A 15,516-nucleotide genomic window follows, 5' to 3' on the forward strand; every position below is an offset into this window, starting at 1 on the left:
ACCTGTAACTAAACTAATATGCACAGGTTGACAGATTAGTTTTTATCATGCACACATTTCTATATCTCAGTCCAAAGGTTAATTTTAATGTTATGTTTCTTTATGTTCCATTATGTTTCTTTATCAGACCTAGTCCTTCATGTAAAATATAGATAACAGAAATGTTGTTATATAAAGAGGTCAGAGGCAGGGTGAAATATCCCATTATCCTTATTAAAGCAGTATTAAACCCAAAAGCAAACATTCATTATACTGCAGCTTTCTAATTCTTCGATGTGATAGCTGCATTAGTTTACTTTTTTCTTTTAGTTTCACAAGGTGATCTAGCCAGTAAGACTGTAATTTTTCAACAGAAAAGCTGTTCTGCAAATGTAGCAGTTATAGGGATGAGACAAACCTTTTTTACTATTGACAGGAGTGCTTACAATGATCAGTATTTTATATAAAACCTTTAACCCCCCCCCCCCCCAAAAAAAACAGTTGCTGTAACTGATTATAAAGTTTTAGCTGGAATTTGGCTTCAAGTTAGTGTATCTAAATCTGCTAGTACATCTAACAATCCTGTCCCCCAGACTGACAATGTTGCTGTCCAAAGGTGCCCCGTACTCCTTCTTCATTCAGAGTGGGGAAACTCTAAAACAGGAACTGTGTTACTGGCTAGATCACCAGGTGAAAGCAGAGGGTCAAAAGCAAAAAGAAAATGAGTGCAGCCACCACATCCTATGATTGGTAAGCTGCAATATTTGACTATTTAAAAAAAAAAAAAAAACTAATTTGTTTTAGCATTTTTTATTTTTTATGTGTAAGTTTACTAATGTATAAACAAATCTTTTCAACTATTTTTTTTTTTTTTAATACTACTTTCTAAGCTTTATTTTACACACACAGACACACTTTAGATATAGAGTGCATCTACGATTCAGTGCTTTCTAATAAGAGGCTGATTTACTATTGTCTGCTAACAAACTGAAGCTTCTGTGAGGGCCATAAGAATTGGGGGGAGAGAGAGAGAGAAAGAGGGGATATATCCTTTGTCCAACTTTATTCAGCTAGTTGCAAAGTAGTGCAATGATTGCACGAATGCGCATCGAGAAATAACTCGATGACGCCACCTGTTGGCTGCAAATAGTAAATATGAAATATTCATGTTTAATATCTAGCTTACTATAAAAAAAAAAAAAAATATTTGTGCATTGCAATAGCAGAGCAGGCAGGGCTAACTTGTGTTGCTCAGCTGCAGTCCACCCAACAGGGATCAGAAAGGCATTTTTTGTAGACTGTTCCATTTTTAGACCTCTTCTTAAATCCCCCACTGGAAAGTGTTGAATTGGGTTATATTTGCCTTTATTTTAATTAATTAGCACAGATCATTTTTCCAAGAATGATTAATGAATGTATCCTGCAAATGAAAAGGACTAAAATAGCAGCATCTTCCAATGCCTCTGGGGGGGGGGCCTTTCCATTTGTTAAAATTCCATGGTGATTAAATCCTATCATTTATTAATGGATGCCACAATAACATTTCAGGCCTGTAACCCAAAATTATAATATTGTTTGTTCAGTTAACTGATAAACTGTTCTTGGCTTATAATACACCTCATCTATAAACTGTCAGTAGCATTTATAAATCCTACCTGTTGTGACAAACTATTAATTCTGAACAGAGAAACATGTGTTTTTTTTTTTTTTTTTTTTTTTTTTTTTTTTTTTCAACTTTCTCTTGGTTTTGGTTTACCCAGAATGGATTCTGGAGTTTGTAGATTTCAAAGAGTTTTGGGAGGGAAGAAATATCTAAGCCAGTGTTCAGGTCCTGTAGAAGGCCAGCAGGCTGAGTGTGCAGGTGCGTACATCCATTATAATGACAGGCTTAGCTCAGGGCTCCTGTTGGGGGACATGTGTGCACCACTCAAAAGACCGTATTGCATGATGGGGAGGAGAAAATGCGTGTCCATAGGGCTCAGACGGTCGAGACAGCTAGGGCTTCATGTACACCTAGCCTACTTTGACTGCCGACCGCCAGAAAACGCAAAATACATCAACATTTTGCCGTGATTTCGCTGCGTTTTGCAATCAAAACTTTATTTTCCTGAACGTGATTATTCTGCATTCAGTAGAGGGAGGTTAAAGCTCCCCTTAGGCTGCATTCACACCTAAGTGTTTTTGGCTCATAAAACGCCTGAAAAAGCCCAACAAGCAAAAACTCACTTATTTCAATGGCACCTGTTCACATCGGAGTGTTTTTTGTCACCTGAAGCAAAATGCCATGAGCTTCTTTGGGGCAGAATACAGGCGTTTTTCTGCCTTTTACATTGACTTGAACAAAATTGCAGTAAAAACGTGCAATTTTGAAACGCTCAGGTATGAATTCAGCCTAACTGCACAAGCTGCTAAACTCTGCTAAAAGCCTATGTGTACATGGACTTTTATGGAGTTTAGTTTTAGGAGCTTTGGCAAAAGAAAATGCCAAAAGCTCCTAAACTCAAGTTTAGGTGTACATGAAGAGTCTAGAGGACCGAAAGATCCAAGACAACTAGGCAAGTTCAGGAGGAGTGCAAGAGTCTGGGTTGTCGAGATCACCTATCTAGAGGCTAGGGCAGTGGTGGGCAATCTCGGCCCTCCCGCTGTGGTGAAACTGCAAATCCCATCATGCCTCTGCCTCTAGGAGTCATGCCTGTGATTGTTAGGGTCTTGCAATGTCTCATGGGACTTGTAGTTTCAAAACAGCTGGAGGGCCGAGTTTGCCCACGCCTGGGCTAGGGAGTAAGCCCATGCAGCAGGGTACTGCAACTGAAATGGGTGAGAAAGCCAAGAGCTGGGAAAGCGGAACAAGCAGAGGTAACTTGTAAGATAGTCTGAGGGACCAGCCAAAAACCAAGGTTAAGGCCTAATCGGCGGCGCTGCTGAAGTCTCTGGATGGTTCTGCATTTTCTGTTACCTTTTTTGACTATTGAAACCCCTGTGTGGGCAACTGTTTTTCCTGTTGAACTTTGAGTTTGTTTAATGAAATCCACCAATATCACACTATACAAACAGTCTAGATCTCTGATGCTTAACCTGCTTTCCCATGGTACTCTTTGTAGAGCTCCCAGACCCCAGCAACCAATTGTTAGTACTTTCTCTGCCTAGGTACTTGCTCCGATCAGCATGTGATCCAGGTCAGTATGAGGCAATATATTCCTAGACTTCCCCTGTGACTCTGCGTCATGCAAATGTGATGCAGAGAAAAGTTGCAGCCTGTTTAGGTCATATGCTAATTTGAAGTCCATAGAAAGGGTAAGGATGGGATGTGAGGGGAAGCTGGGCACCAAATTATGTAAATCTATTGGCCCTTAAGCTTGTAGTCTTTCAGTCCCCTCCAAAACCAATATTCTTCAATGTATCTAATGCTCAGTTGTGTTGCGTAGGAATGTTGAGTTTTCAAGGTGTCGGAGCTGTAAGTATTAAAGCGGGAGTTCACCCGAAATTTTTTTTTTAACATTAGATTGATGTTCATTTTGTCAAGGGGAATCGGGTGTTTTTTTTTTTTTTAAATCGAAGCCGTACTTACCGTATTAGAGAGAGATCTTCTCCGCCGCTTCCGGGTATGGTCTTCGGAACTGGGCGTTCCTATTTGATTGACAGGCTTCTGACGGGCGCATACATCGCGTCACGAGTAGCCGAAAGAAGCCGAACATTGGTGTTGCTCTAAACGGCGCCTGCGCACCGACGTTCGGCTACTTTCGGAAAATCGTGGCTCGATGTATGCGACCATCGGAAGCCTTTTGGAAGACTGTCAATCAAATAGGAACGCCCATACCCGAAAGCGGCGGAGAAGATCTATCTCTAAAACAGTAAGTACTGCTTCGATTTAAAAAAAAACGCCTGATTCCCCTTGCCAAACGAGCCTCAATCTAATGTTAAAAATTAAGTTTTTGGGTGAACCTCCACTTTAAGTAAGGGGTTTTAAATGGGATGCTACCTAAATCCTGCTTTTGTCAATGGTTTGTTGTGCTGTATGATAATATGCTATTGTTTGTGTGTGTGTGTGTATGTATGTGTTATATATATTTATTTATTTATTTATATATAATATGTGTGTGTGTAAATAATTTATTTTACAAATTGAAATAAGAAATTTACATTGGTTAAAAGTGTACCATTTTATTTTCCAGGTGGTTGGTTTACACATGCAAGGAATCGGGTGTGATGAGATGTTGCAAGGATTTGCTGTGGCCATTAAAATGGGAGCTACTAAAAAAGACTTTGATAACACCGTTGCCATTCACCCCACCTCTTCAGAGGAGTTGGTTACTCTACGCTGAAGTTGTTGCTTTGTGCCTTGATTAGATACCATTTTGCCACTAGCACTTCTCTGTCCTCTTGGAGCCACCTCCCACAGATTACTCCATCCTTATTTATGAACCACTTTCTTCCTTTTTTATTTTTTAGTCTTTTGCAACTCGGCAAAATAATATTCCAAAATATTTTTGACAAAGTACCGTATATATTGATTATGCTTTTAATGCATTCCTAACAAAAAATTTAACCGGAAATACAAAATCGGTTGTATTTTATATAAAAAGGAACTGCAGTCTGCTCACATAATTTGTAATAAAAACATCTTTGCCATTCTGAAGCTTCCCTCCAACCACTTTACATATTATTTTATATATACTGTGATCCTGTACTTGCCAAATATACTGCAGAAATATCCCTTCACGGAGTCTGGCTGCAACAATTTTAACTGTGGGCAGCTGAAGCTGCTTCCTTATTAACTTCCTGTATATACACAGAGGCACACCTCCAGATCTGCAACTCTGATTGGCCCTGTATTGTCACAGTTTGCTGCCTATCCTAGAATGCTCCGGAAGTCACATGGCGGCCAACTGCGCATGCGCTCCAAACGCAAATGCGATGCGTTCCAATGGATTCACGACAGTACACACCAGTGAAACCTCGGTCGGCATCCAGGCTCTATCCTTAACAACCCCGTGGATTGGAGGATGTTAAAAAAAGAGCCAGGAGGCCGAGCGAGCGGAGCGAGCCGTCCAAGCGAAGCGAGGACGTGAGGCCGACTGGCCACTTTCCTCTAAATCCACGTCGCCCTGAATGCCGGGTTCGCTGGTGTGTACTGTCGGAAATCCATTGGAACGCATCGCACTTGCGTTTGGAACGCATGCGCAGTTGGCCGCCACATGACTTCCGCAGCATTCTAGGATAGGCAGCAAACTGTGACACTACAGCCCTCCTATGACTCGCCCCCTCTTTTCTGCCAAACTTACAAGAATGAGAGAGAGAGCTGTGCATGATGTCATAAGCCTAGGCTTTTTACCAGACAAGAAACTGAAAGTGGGCTGTATAAGGTATTTACTGGCAGAAAAATGTTTTACTATCCAAAGTTAAAACAACAAGGGCAGAAGATTCAATGGAAGTTGGAAAAATGACTGATGGTCCGCTGTAATGTAAAAAATAAATAATTCCAATGTCAGGTAGTATCATTCTTTTCCAGTTGTTTATTACATGGTAATATAATGCAACTGGATTTCCTTTCATCTCACTATGTTGTAAGCATTATAATGAAATGGTGATTAGTACTGTTGCCTTGCTCTGCTTGGCCTGTATCTTTATAACCATCACATATAAAAATGCTTGATTTTATGTGCAGTTGTTTCTTTCCTACAAAAACCTACACTACTCTTTTAGGCATGAATATTTATTGGGTCTGTTGAATGTTAATGTGCCATGAAAATGCTTATTTCTATATGTTGCACTGGTCTAAGTATCACAATATATTCTGCATAAGAGAAAATAGAAACAACTAAGATTTGAACAAAATGCTTAACAAAACAAGTGCCAAGTCTAGTTTTGTCTTCCTTGAAAGATTGTATATGTAACAAGTACCTAGAATTCTGAGACCAACAAAACCTGTGAGATGGATAGAGAATTGCTACACTGTCCACCTCTTGATTGATTTACCATTTGATAAAGTATTGTTGCCAAGAGGCTTTATGAGCAAGGCTAATCAGTTGCTACATTGGAAATTGGGCTTCCAAGACTCCTGTAAGAAGTGTCATTAACCACTTAACCCCTGGACCATATTGCTGGTCAAAGACCAGAGTACTTTTTGCGATTCGGCACTGCGTCGCTTTAACTAACAATTGCGCGGTCGTGCAACGTGGTTCCCAAACAAAATTGGCGTCCCTTTTTCACCACAAATAGAGCTTTCTTTTGGTGGTATTTGATCACCTCTGCGGTTTTTAGTTTTTGCGCTATAAACAAAAATAGAGCGACAATTTTGAAAAAAAATAATAATTTTTAATTTCTGCTATAATAAATATCCCCCAAAAATATATAAAAAAAATGTTTTTTTCCCTCAGTTTAGGCCGATACATATTCTTCTACATATTTTTCGTAAAGAAAAATCGCAATAAGCGTTTGGTTTGCGCAAAAGTTATAGCGTTTACAAAACAGGGGGTATTTTTATGGCATTTTTATTAATATTTTTTTTTACTAGTAATAGCGGCGATCAGCGTTTTTTTTTTTTTTTTGGTACTGCAACATTATGGCGGACACTTTTGACACATTTTTGGGACCATTGGCATTTTTATAGCGATCAATGCTATAAAAATGCATTGGATTACTATAAAAATGCCACGGGAAGGGGTTAAGTATGTTCCCTGGGTGTGTACTAACTGTAGAGGGGGTGGCATCACTAGGGGAAATGGCTGATCTTCTGTTCATACGTTGTATGAACAGATGATCAGCATTTCTCTCCCTGACAGGACTGGGAGCTGTGTGTTTACACACAGCTCCCGGTCCCCGCTCTGTAACGAGTGATCGCATGTGCCCGGCGGCGATCGCGCCCACCAGGCACGTGCACGGGAGAGCGGGGGCTTGCGCCTCTGGCGGCGCGCACGCGCCCCTAGTGGCCTGCGCGAGAGCCGACGTATAGCCTACGGGCTCTCGCACAGGGGAGCCGACCTGCCGCCGTAAAGTGACGGCGGCTGGTCGGCAAGCTGTTAGCCCCCAAACAGATATACTTCAATAGTGTCAAAGCACAGTTGTGCAGAAGCTAAAGCAAGAAATTGTCCTTTTTGTGGATAGGTAGAGTGTGTTTTTCTGTCAAGTGAGCATATGATTTTTCTACTAGCCTATACTAGTGCTCCACGTATTTATATACTACTGTAACAGGCAGTAAAACACACATTTTATCATCATGTACATACCTTGGTGCAGTGTGTTGCCATTCATACAGTAGCAGGCAGCCCACCTACACTACAGCGGACCACAACGAGCATGACATTTGGTGCAGTGTGTTTAAAAACCTCAGGTACAGGTTTTGCTGAATCATACAGTAGCGGGCAGCACACAAACAATGCACATTAACGTGTGAGTGGAAATGCACCAAAATGAGTAGAGGCGGCCGAAAAGTCACTCTTCATACAATAAAGCATCCCAGCTTACAGAGCTACCAGGGCACTCTTCAATATCGGCCGTTGTCTGCACTTCCAATTATATCACCAGCTTTGGATGCAAAAATATAAAGGTGTACGTTTAATGTGCATACTTATATCATCTATGAATGTGAAAAGGAATTTGGAATCACTGTAAGTGATGTTTAGGAGAAGGTTTTTTTTTGATCATTCAAGTTACACTGTATAGTGTAAGTAAATCCAAACACATCTGTATTTGCAAATTTTTCTTCAAAACATTTCATGACTCATCCAAGTGGCTTCTTCGATTCCTCCGACAGTCTTCTCAGCATTTGAACCGGTATGGAAAGTCCAATCACCAGCACCATATTAAAACAGGTGTCAATTGGAGTTAACTGTTGGTCTACAACTCAATGAGTAAAAGCGTTGGGGTGGCATTTTAGGATTTTGATGGTGTCACAGCCCCAACCTTTAGGAAAGATCAGTCTAAGTTACCAGAGATGGTCACATTCATCTGTCTTTTTTTTGGCCAAACTATTTACTTTATGATGTTTAAAAGAATGTGAATTATTCTTTGGGTGTAACTAAACTGCTGTGTATTGACCTGATGAATTTATCTTCCAGAGGTTGGTCATGCATTTGCTGCTTGGTTGTTTTGTCTCCTAAATACTCAATTATATGCACTCTTTCTTGCGTTGTTTGGACTACCTACATTATGTTGGATCTTTCACATGTAAAAGCTCCTGTATTTCTGGGTTTAAAAACACTAGATGTAATGTTTTTGACAATGCATTTCCCCCCCCCCCCCCCGACACTGCAGCCTCAAATCTGTTAAAAAGTGGTGTGAAATATGCCTATTTATATACCAATTGGGGCAACCAACACAGGAGGTACTTGTGACATCAGCCATCTGCAATTCAAAATGCTACCTTGACATCTGTAGTTCTGCACCTCCAGACATGCAAACTCCAGATTACATCTGCCTTAATCTTTAGCAGCAAATTACACATTGATATATGTACCCCATCAAAAGCAGTGTGCAAACAATAGAGGTACAGTTCACAAACTGCCAAATTAACCTTTTAAGGCCATTCTACTATAAGAATGCAAGTTAACAAAATAACATGTTTATTCTTTTGGAGGATAAAAGGCGGTGTGCTTAGGTACTTGAAGTGAGAAATAATACCGCTCAGAAAACTGCTGATCCCCTGGCTTTGCTTCCGTCCCACCAAGCCAAAAGGGTGCTGGCTATGCACAGGTGCATTGGATGAAAAGAGGTCCTGGACTGCCGCACTCCTTAAAACGATATCTTTATTCAGCAAGTGAAATCCAAAAAACAACCAACAATGTTGCAGTCAAAAAGAAGTGAACAAAAGGAAAAGGATGGCTGACATGTTTCGCATCGTGTGATGCTTACTCGTAGCTACTTCTTTTTAAATGCAACATTGTTGGTTGTTTTTCGTTTTTTGGATTTCACTTGCTGAATAAAGATATCGTTTTAAGGAGTGTGGCAGTCCAGGACCTCTTTTCATCCAGTGCTTAGGTACTTACCTGTCTCAGAGGAAACAATAATGGTCAGCTGATGAAATCCACCTGGATGGTAAACTTTGACCAAGCAGGCTCTGGTAGGAAGCATCACTCAGTCATGGACATGCCTATAAACATACAGTATGTGCAACCATAAATGGACCTATCGGGAGAACATTCTCTAATGTCTGTAGGTGCCGTAACACCTATTGTGACGGTATCGGTATGATATCCCCGTCAAGCATTCCCTCCTCTCCATACAAGAACATCACAGGATCATCCACACATGAGTCAAGACTGAATGCTGGAACCAAGACTGATTTATTGGCAGCTTGCTGCTGGTTATAAATACAGTTTTACAAGCTAAATCCTTAATCAAGGAACAATGGGAGCTCCACCCCCTTTTCACACACTCTGGAGTTTCTCATACAGAATATAGCCAGACAATTCGGAGCCGACCTGAGACACATTTTCTTTAAATAATGACATCAGGGAAGTTAATTACAAGGTGTACAGAACACATTAGCTGGGCAGCCTGGCACCGCATAATGAAGCAATCAGAATACATAACATGAGTCACCTCTAATCACAGTAAACAGGATTAACATCCCTTTGAAATAAGGAGCTAGCTGCAGACGGGTCATTAACATGTCAATAGCTTGTAACACATGAATCCATTTTTACCTCTAACCCACAATTTAACCAAGCAGGGAGAATTACACTGACATATCCTTCACACCTATCATACGTAAATTATATATTGGTAAATAGATTAAGGTGACTGGACTGCCCAAAATTGTATAAATAGCAAGGAAAACCTCAAACTAAACAGAAGCCCATTGGGTGAAAGATGGAAAAGTGTATTGTAGGGAGCCGTGAGAATGCCATCATCCCAAAAACATAGAAGAGAACCCTCCAGAGATACTGGACTATTGTGGGCAATACGGACAAAAGGACCAAAAACAGCCACAATTTTAAAAAATAATAAATTTTATTGAAAACATGATAAAATCTTTGCAAAAGGAGACATGAAGCTTGGAGAATGTTAATTAGACACGATAAATGATCCAGAGGGACCTGAATATACTACATAAGAGTGAGGCAGCCAACACGTTTGGAGAATTTTTCACTCTTCGGGGATGCTCAGATATTTTAAACATGGATATTCTACAATACAAAAATACAAATTAGTTCATCATGTACTTATTTGTATTTATTGTATTGTAGAATATCTGTTTTAAATATGTGAGCATCCCCCGGAGAGTGAAAAATTCAGAAATTCTCAAAACGTGTTGGCTGCCTTACGCTTATGTATTATATTCAGGTCCCTCTGGATCATTTATTGTGTCTAGTTTACATTCTCCAAGCTTCAGGTCTTGCAAAGATTTTATCATGTTTTCAATAAACTTGAATTTTTTTAAAATTGTGTCTGTTTTTGGTCCGTTGTCCGTATTGATGACAATAGTCCTGTATCTCTGGAGGGTTCTCTTGTTCCTTGGGCAAAGGATAAAACAAAACCAATTCTTACTTTTGTTTTACTACTGCTCGATATGCCAGTTAAAAGTTTTTTTTTTTTTTTTTTCTTTTTTCAGTAAACTATATAGTTGAGTCTTGTGTAGGGTCAAGAAACATGTGGTTAACTGAGGGCAAGTTAATAGTTAACCAACTCACCTAGAACAAGAGTAAATGAATGAAAGAATTAAAAAAGGTAAAGCAAGTGTTTGAAGATGCGTGGTAAGGAATAATCAAGCCTGACTGAGCTTATCTTTTACGGCCTGTTTTTGATGGAAAGAGCTGCAATTTCAAGTTTCAGCTTAAAGGGGTTGTAAAGGTAAAAAATGTTTTCCCTAAATAGCTTCCTTTACCTTAGTACAGTCCTCCTTCACTTACCTCATCCTTCCATTTTGCTTTTAAATGTCCTTATTTCTTCTGAAAAATCCTCACTTCCTGTTCTTCTGTCTGTAACTACACACCGTAATGGGAGGCTTTCTCCCTTGTGTGGAGAAAGCCTCTTGAGGGGGGAGGGGGCGAGCAGGAGTGTCAGGACCCTATCTACTTTGCAGAAAGAGAAAGGAGCTGTGTGTTAGTGGACGTCCTGACACTCCTGCTTGCCCCCTCCTCCTCGAGGCTTTCTCCACACCAGGGAGAAAGCCTTGCATTACTGTGTGTAGTTACAGACAGAAGAACAGGAAGTGAGGATTTCTCAGAAGAACGAAGGACATTTAAAAGTAAAATCGAAGGATGAGGTAAGTGAAGGAGGACTGCATTAATGCGGCGTACACACGGTCGTTTTTTGTGATGAAAAAAAACGTCATTTTTAAAAGCGTCATTTAAAATGACCGTGTGTGGGGGAAATTGTTGTTTTCTGTTCTAGCATGACCAGGGCCCTTTGCACAAAGCTACAATATATCCGTAAAGACATGGTTGTACCAGTTTGGTGAAAAGGAACTTAATGGGGATGGACCATCTATTTTAATAACTTCCTGGATTTCTTGCAAGCTTTGTGGCTTCTCTGCTTATTCCTTTGATATATGTTTTTGATTTCTAATAACTACATCTTCCACGGTACCCTGCTCTCTGAAAATGGGATTCTGTGCCCCTTAACCTCTTGCCGGCCACCGCACGACTATTTACGTTGACAGAATGGCACGGCCAGGCAGATTGGCGTACAGGTACGTCCCTTTAAATCTGCCGCTCAGCGTGGGCACGTGCACCTCCCGCGGGTCCTGGGAACTCGATTTTCCCAGGAGTCCTGTGATTGCGGGCGGCAAGGGCAGAACAGGGGAATGCCTTTGTAATGCCTTTGCCTAGTGACACTGTCATTGATGACTGTTCCCCGTGCTCAGGAACAGTCATCAGTGACATGTCACGTGTAGCCACGCCCCCTAACAGTAAGAACCACTTCCTAGGGAACACTTAACCTCTGCAGCGCCACCTAGTGGTTAACCCCCTTCACTGCCAGTGTCATTCTTACAGTAATCAGTGCATTTTTATAGCACCGATCGCTGTAAAAATTACAATGGTGTCAAAAGTGTCCGATGGGTCCACCATAATGTCGCAGTCCCAATAAAAAAATTGCTGATCGCCGCCATAACTAGTAAAAATATATTAATAAAAATGCCATAAAAAACGTCCCCTATTTTGTAGACGCTATAACTTTTGCACAACTTTTTACCAAAAATATGTAGAAGAATACGTATCGGCCTAAACTGTGGAACAAAAACAATTTTATATATTTTTGGGGTATATTTATTATAGCAAAAAGTAAAAAATATAGAAATTTTTCAAAAATTTACGTTTTTTTTTGTTTATAGCGCAAAAAATAAAAATCGCAGAGGTGATAAAATGCCACCAAGAAAGCTCCATTTGTGGGAAAAAAAAGGACATACAATTTGTTTGGGAGCCACGTTGCACGACCGCGCAATTGTCAGTTAAAGCGACGCAGTGCCGAATTGCAAAAAGTGGCCCGGGCATTTGGCAGCCAAATGGTCCAGGGCTTAAGTGATTAAGCTCTTCCTCCCAGCACCTCTGTGGTTAAGACCGCTGACTCTGTGAAATGTGTGACACAAGCAGTTCATATTCATAGGATTAAAATAAGTAAATGTGTGGAATTCTTAAAGTACATTTTCCAAACTGAAAGATAGTTTAGAGTAATATGAGTAAAAATCAATGTGAAAATGAATATATGATTTTAAATGTTACCATAGATGTGGCTTGCACAGAGCTCTGACCTCAACCATACTGAACACTTTTGGAATAAATTGGATTGCAATTGCAAAGCAGTGTTCTTGTTCAACATCAGTACCTGACCTCATAAATGCTCTTTTGGCTGAATCGGCACAAATTTCCACATACTCCCAAATGTTGTGAAAAGCCTTTCCATAAGAGTGGAGGTTGTTACAGCCGCAAAGCGAGGAGGGGGGCAACTCCATATTAATACCCAAGCTCATAGGAATGATGGTCAGGTGCCTACAAACTTTTGGTTATACATTATATTCTATTTATATAAATACAGTAAAACCTTGGTCTGAGAGCGTTTTGCAAGACAAGCAAAATGTTTTAATACATTTTACCTTGATATACAAGCGATGTCTTGATATAAGAGTAGCGTCATGTCACAACTGAGTATAAAAAAGAAGAGAGGAGCCTCTTATGCCCTGTGGGCCCCATCGTTTTTTTTCCCATCGGAGAAAAAAAATAGAACCTTGTTTTAAAATTTTTTGATGGTTAAAAAACCGATAGAAAAAAAAATGATCGTCTGTGGGGAAATCCATCGGTCAAAAATCCATGCATGCTCAGAAGAATTGAACTTCATTTTTCAGCACGTCGTGGTGTTTTACATCACCGCGTTCTGACACGAATGGATTTTTAACTGATGGTGCGTAGGCAAGACTGATGAAACTCAGCTTCATCGGATATCTGATAAAAAAATCCATCAGACTGTTTTCATCGGATGAACCGATCGTGTGTACGTGGCATTACAGGTTTTCTTCTAAGATTGCACTGTATTTGGCTCCATCCATCTTCCCATCAACTCTGACCAGTTCCCTGTCCCTTCTGAAGAAAAGCATCCCCACAGCATGATGCTGCCATCATCTTTCACAGTGGGGATGCTGTGTTCAGGGTGATGTGCAGTGTTAGTTTTCCACCACACATAGCGTTTTGCTTTAAGGCCAAAAAGTAAAATTTTGGTCTCATCTGACCAGAGCACCTTCTTCAAGTGAGTACACCCCTTACATTGCTACAATGTAAAGTAGTAAGTGTACAGCTTGCATAACAGTGTAAATTTGCTGTCCCCTGTGTGAAGAGTAGAAGAGGGGAGAAGAGAGCAGTGCTGTGTATGGCTGCATCTTTTGTCCCCTTACTTCCTCTTTACACAGCAATTGAGTAGAAGCAGGAGCCTAAGTCCCCTTAAGTATAACATGTTTAATTTTAATAGAATTTGTTTGGAGTTTAGTAACACTAATGTCTAAACTGCTGGCAACAAAAGTGAGTACACGCTCAGTAAAAATGTCCAAATTGGGCCCAATCAGACATTTTCCCTCCCCGTTGTCATGTGACTTTTTAGTGTTACAAGGTCTCAGGTGTGAATGGGGAGCAGGGGTGTTAAAATTGGTGTTATCGCTCTCACTCTCTCATACTGGTTACTGGAAGTTCAACATGGCTCCTCATGCAGGGTTGCCAACTTGCAGTAAATTTACGAACAGTTTGTAAAATCTGTAATTTTACTTCTGTCCATGAATGTCCCTTACTGACATAAGTGACATTCACGGACAGATGAAAAAATTATGGATTTTACAAACCGTTCGTAAGTTTACTGAAAGTTGGCAACCCTGTCCTCATGAAAAAAGAACTCTCTGAGGACCTGAAAAAAATTATTTTTGCTCTACATAATGATGACTTCCTAGACTATAAGAAGATTGCCAAGACCCTGAAACTGAGCTGCAGCACAGTGGCCAAGACAATACAGCGGTTTAACAGGTTCCACTCAGAACAGGCCTCGCCCTGGTCGACCAAAGAAGTTGACTGCACACGCTTAGCGTTATATCCAGAGGTTGTCTTTGGGAAATAGATGTATGAGTGCTGCCAGCATTGCTGCAGAGGTTGAAGGGGTGGGGGGTCAGCCTTTCAGTGCTCAGACATCATGCCTCACACAGCATCAAATTGGTCTGCATGGCTGTCATCCCAGAAGCAGGCCTCTTTAAAAGATGATGCACAAAAAAGCCTGCAAACAGTTTGCTGAAGACAAGCAGACTAAGGACATGGATTACTGGAACCATGTCCTGTGGTCTGATGAGACCAAGATGAACTTATTTGGTTCAGATGGTGTCAAGTGTGTGTGGCGGCAACCAGGTGAGGCGTGCAAAGACAAGTGCGTCTTGCCTACAGTCAAGCATGTTGGTAGGAATGTCATGGTCTGGGGCTGCATGAGTGCTGCTGGCCCTGGGGAGCTACATTTCAGTGAGGGAACCATGAATGCCAACATGAACTGTGACATACTGAAGCAGAGCATGATCCCCTCCCTTTGGAGACTGGGCCGCAGGGCAGTATTCCAACATAACGACCCCAAACACACCTTCAAGATGACCACTGCCTTGCTTAAGAAGCTGAGGGTAAAGGTGATGGACTGGCCAAGCATGTCTCCAGATCTAAATCCTATTGATCATCTGTGGGGCATCCTCAAAGGTAAGGTGGAGGAGTGCACGGTCCATGCACCAGCTCTGTGATGTCGTCATGGAGGAGTGGATGAGGACTCCAGTGGCAACCTGTGAAGCTCTGGTGAACTCCATGCCCAAGAGGGTTAAGGCAGTGCTGGAAAATAATGGTGGCCTCACAAAATATTGTCAATTTGGGCCCAATTTGGACATTTTCACTTAGGGGTGTACTCACTTTTGTTGCCAGCGGTTTAGACATTAATGGCTGTGTGTTGAGTTTTGTTGAGAGGACAGAAAATGTTACACTGTTATACAAGCTGTACACTCACTACTTTACATTGTAGCAAAGTGTAATTACTTCAGTGTTGTCAAAGATGTGAGGGATGTACTCACGTTTGTGAGATACTGTATACAGCCGGCAA

The 15,516-nt window shown here is 40.9% G+C and overlaps 1 protein-coding gene across 1 annotated transcript in view; it reads left to right on the forward strand.

Moving 5' to 3' along the window:
* GSR (glutathione-disulfide reductase) overlaps positions 1-4,787 on the forward strand; it is a 51,040-nt gene extending 46,253 nt beyond the window's left edge. Inside the window, exon 13 of the mRNA XM_040324479.1 lies at positions 4,152-4,787. Coding sequence (XP_040180413.1) covers positions 4,152-4,301 — 150 coding nt within the window. The 3' untranslated portion in view covers positions 4,302-4,787. The remainder of the gene's footprint in view (positions 1-4,151) is intronic.
* The last annotated feature ends 10,729 nt before the right edge of the window (positions 4,788-15,516 follow it).

Source organism: Rana temporaria, chromosome 1 (genome assembly GCF_905171775.1).
Source record: "Rana temporaria chromosome 1, aRanTem1.1, whole genome shotgun sequence".
NCBI lineage: Eukaryota > Metazoa > Chordata > Amphibia > Anura > Ranidae > Rana > Rana temporaria.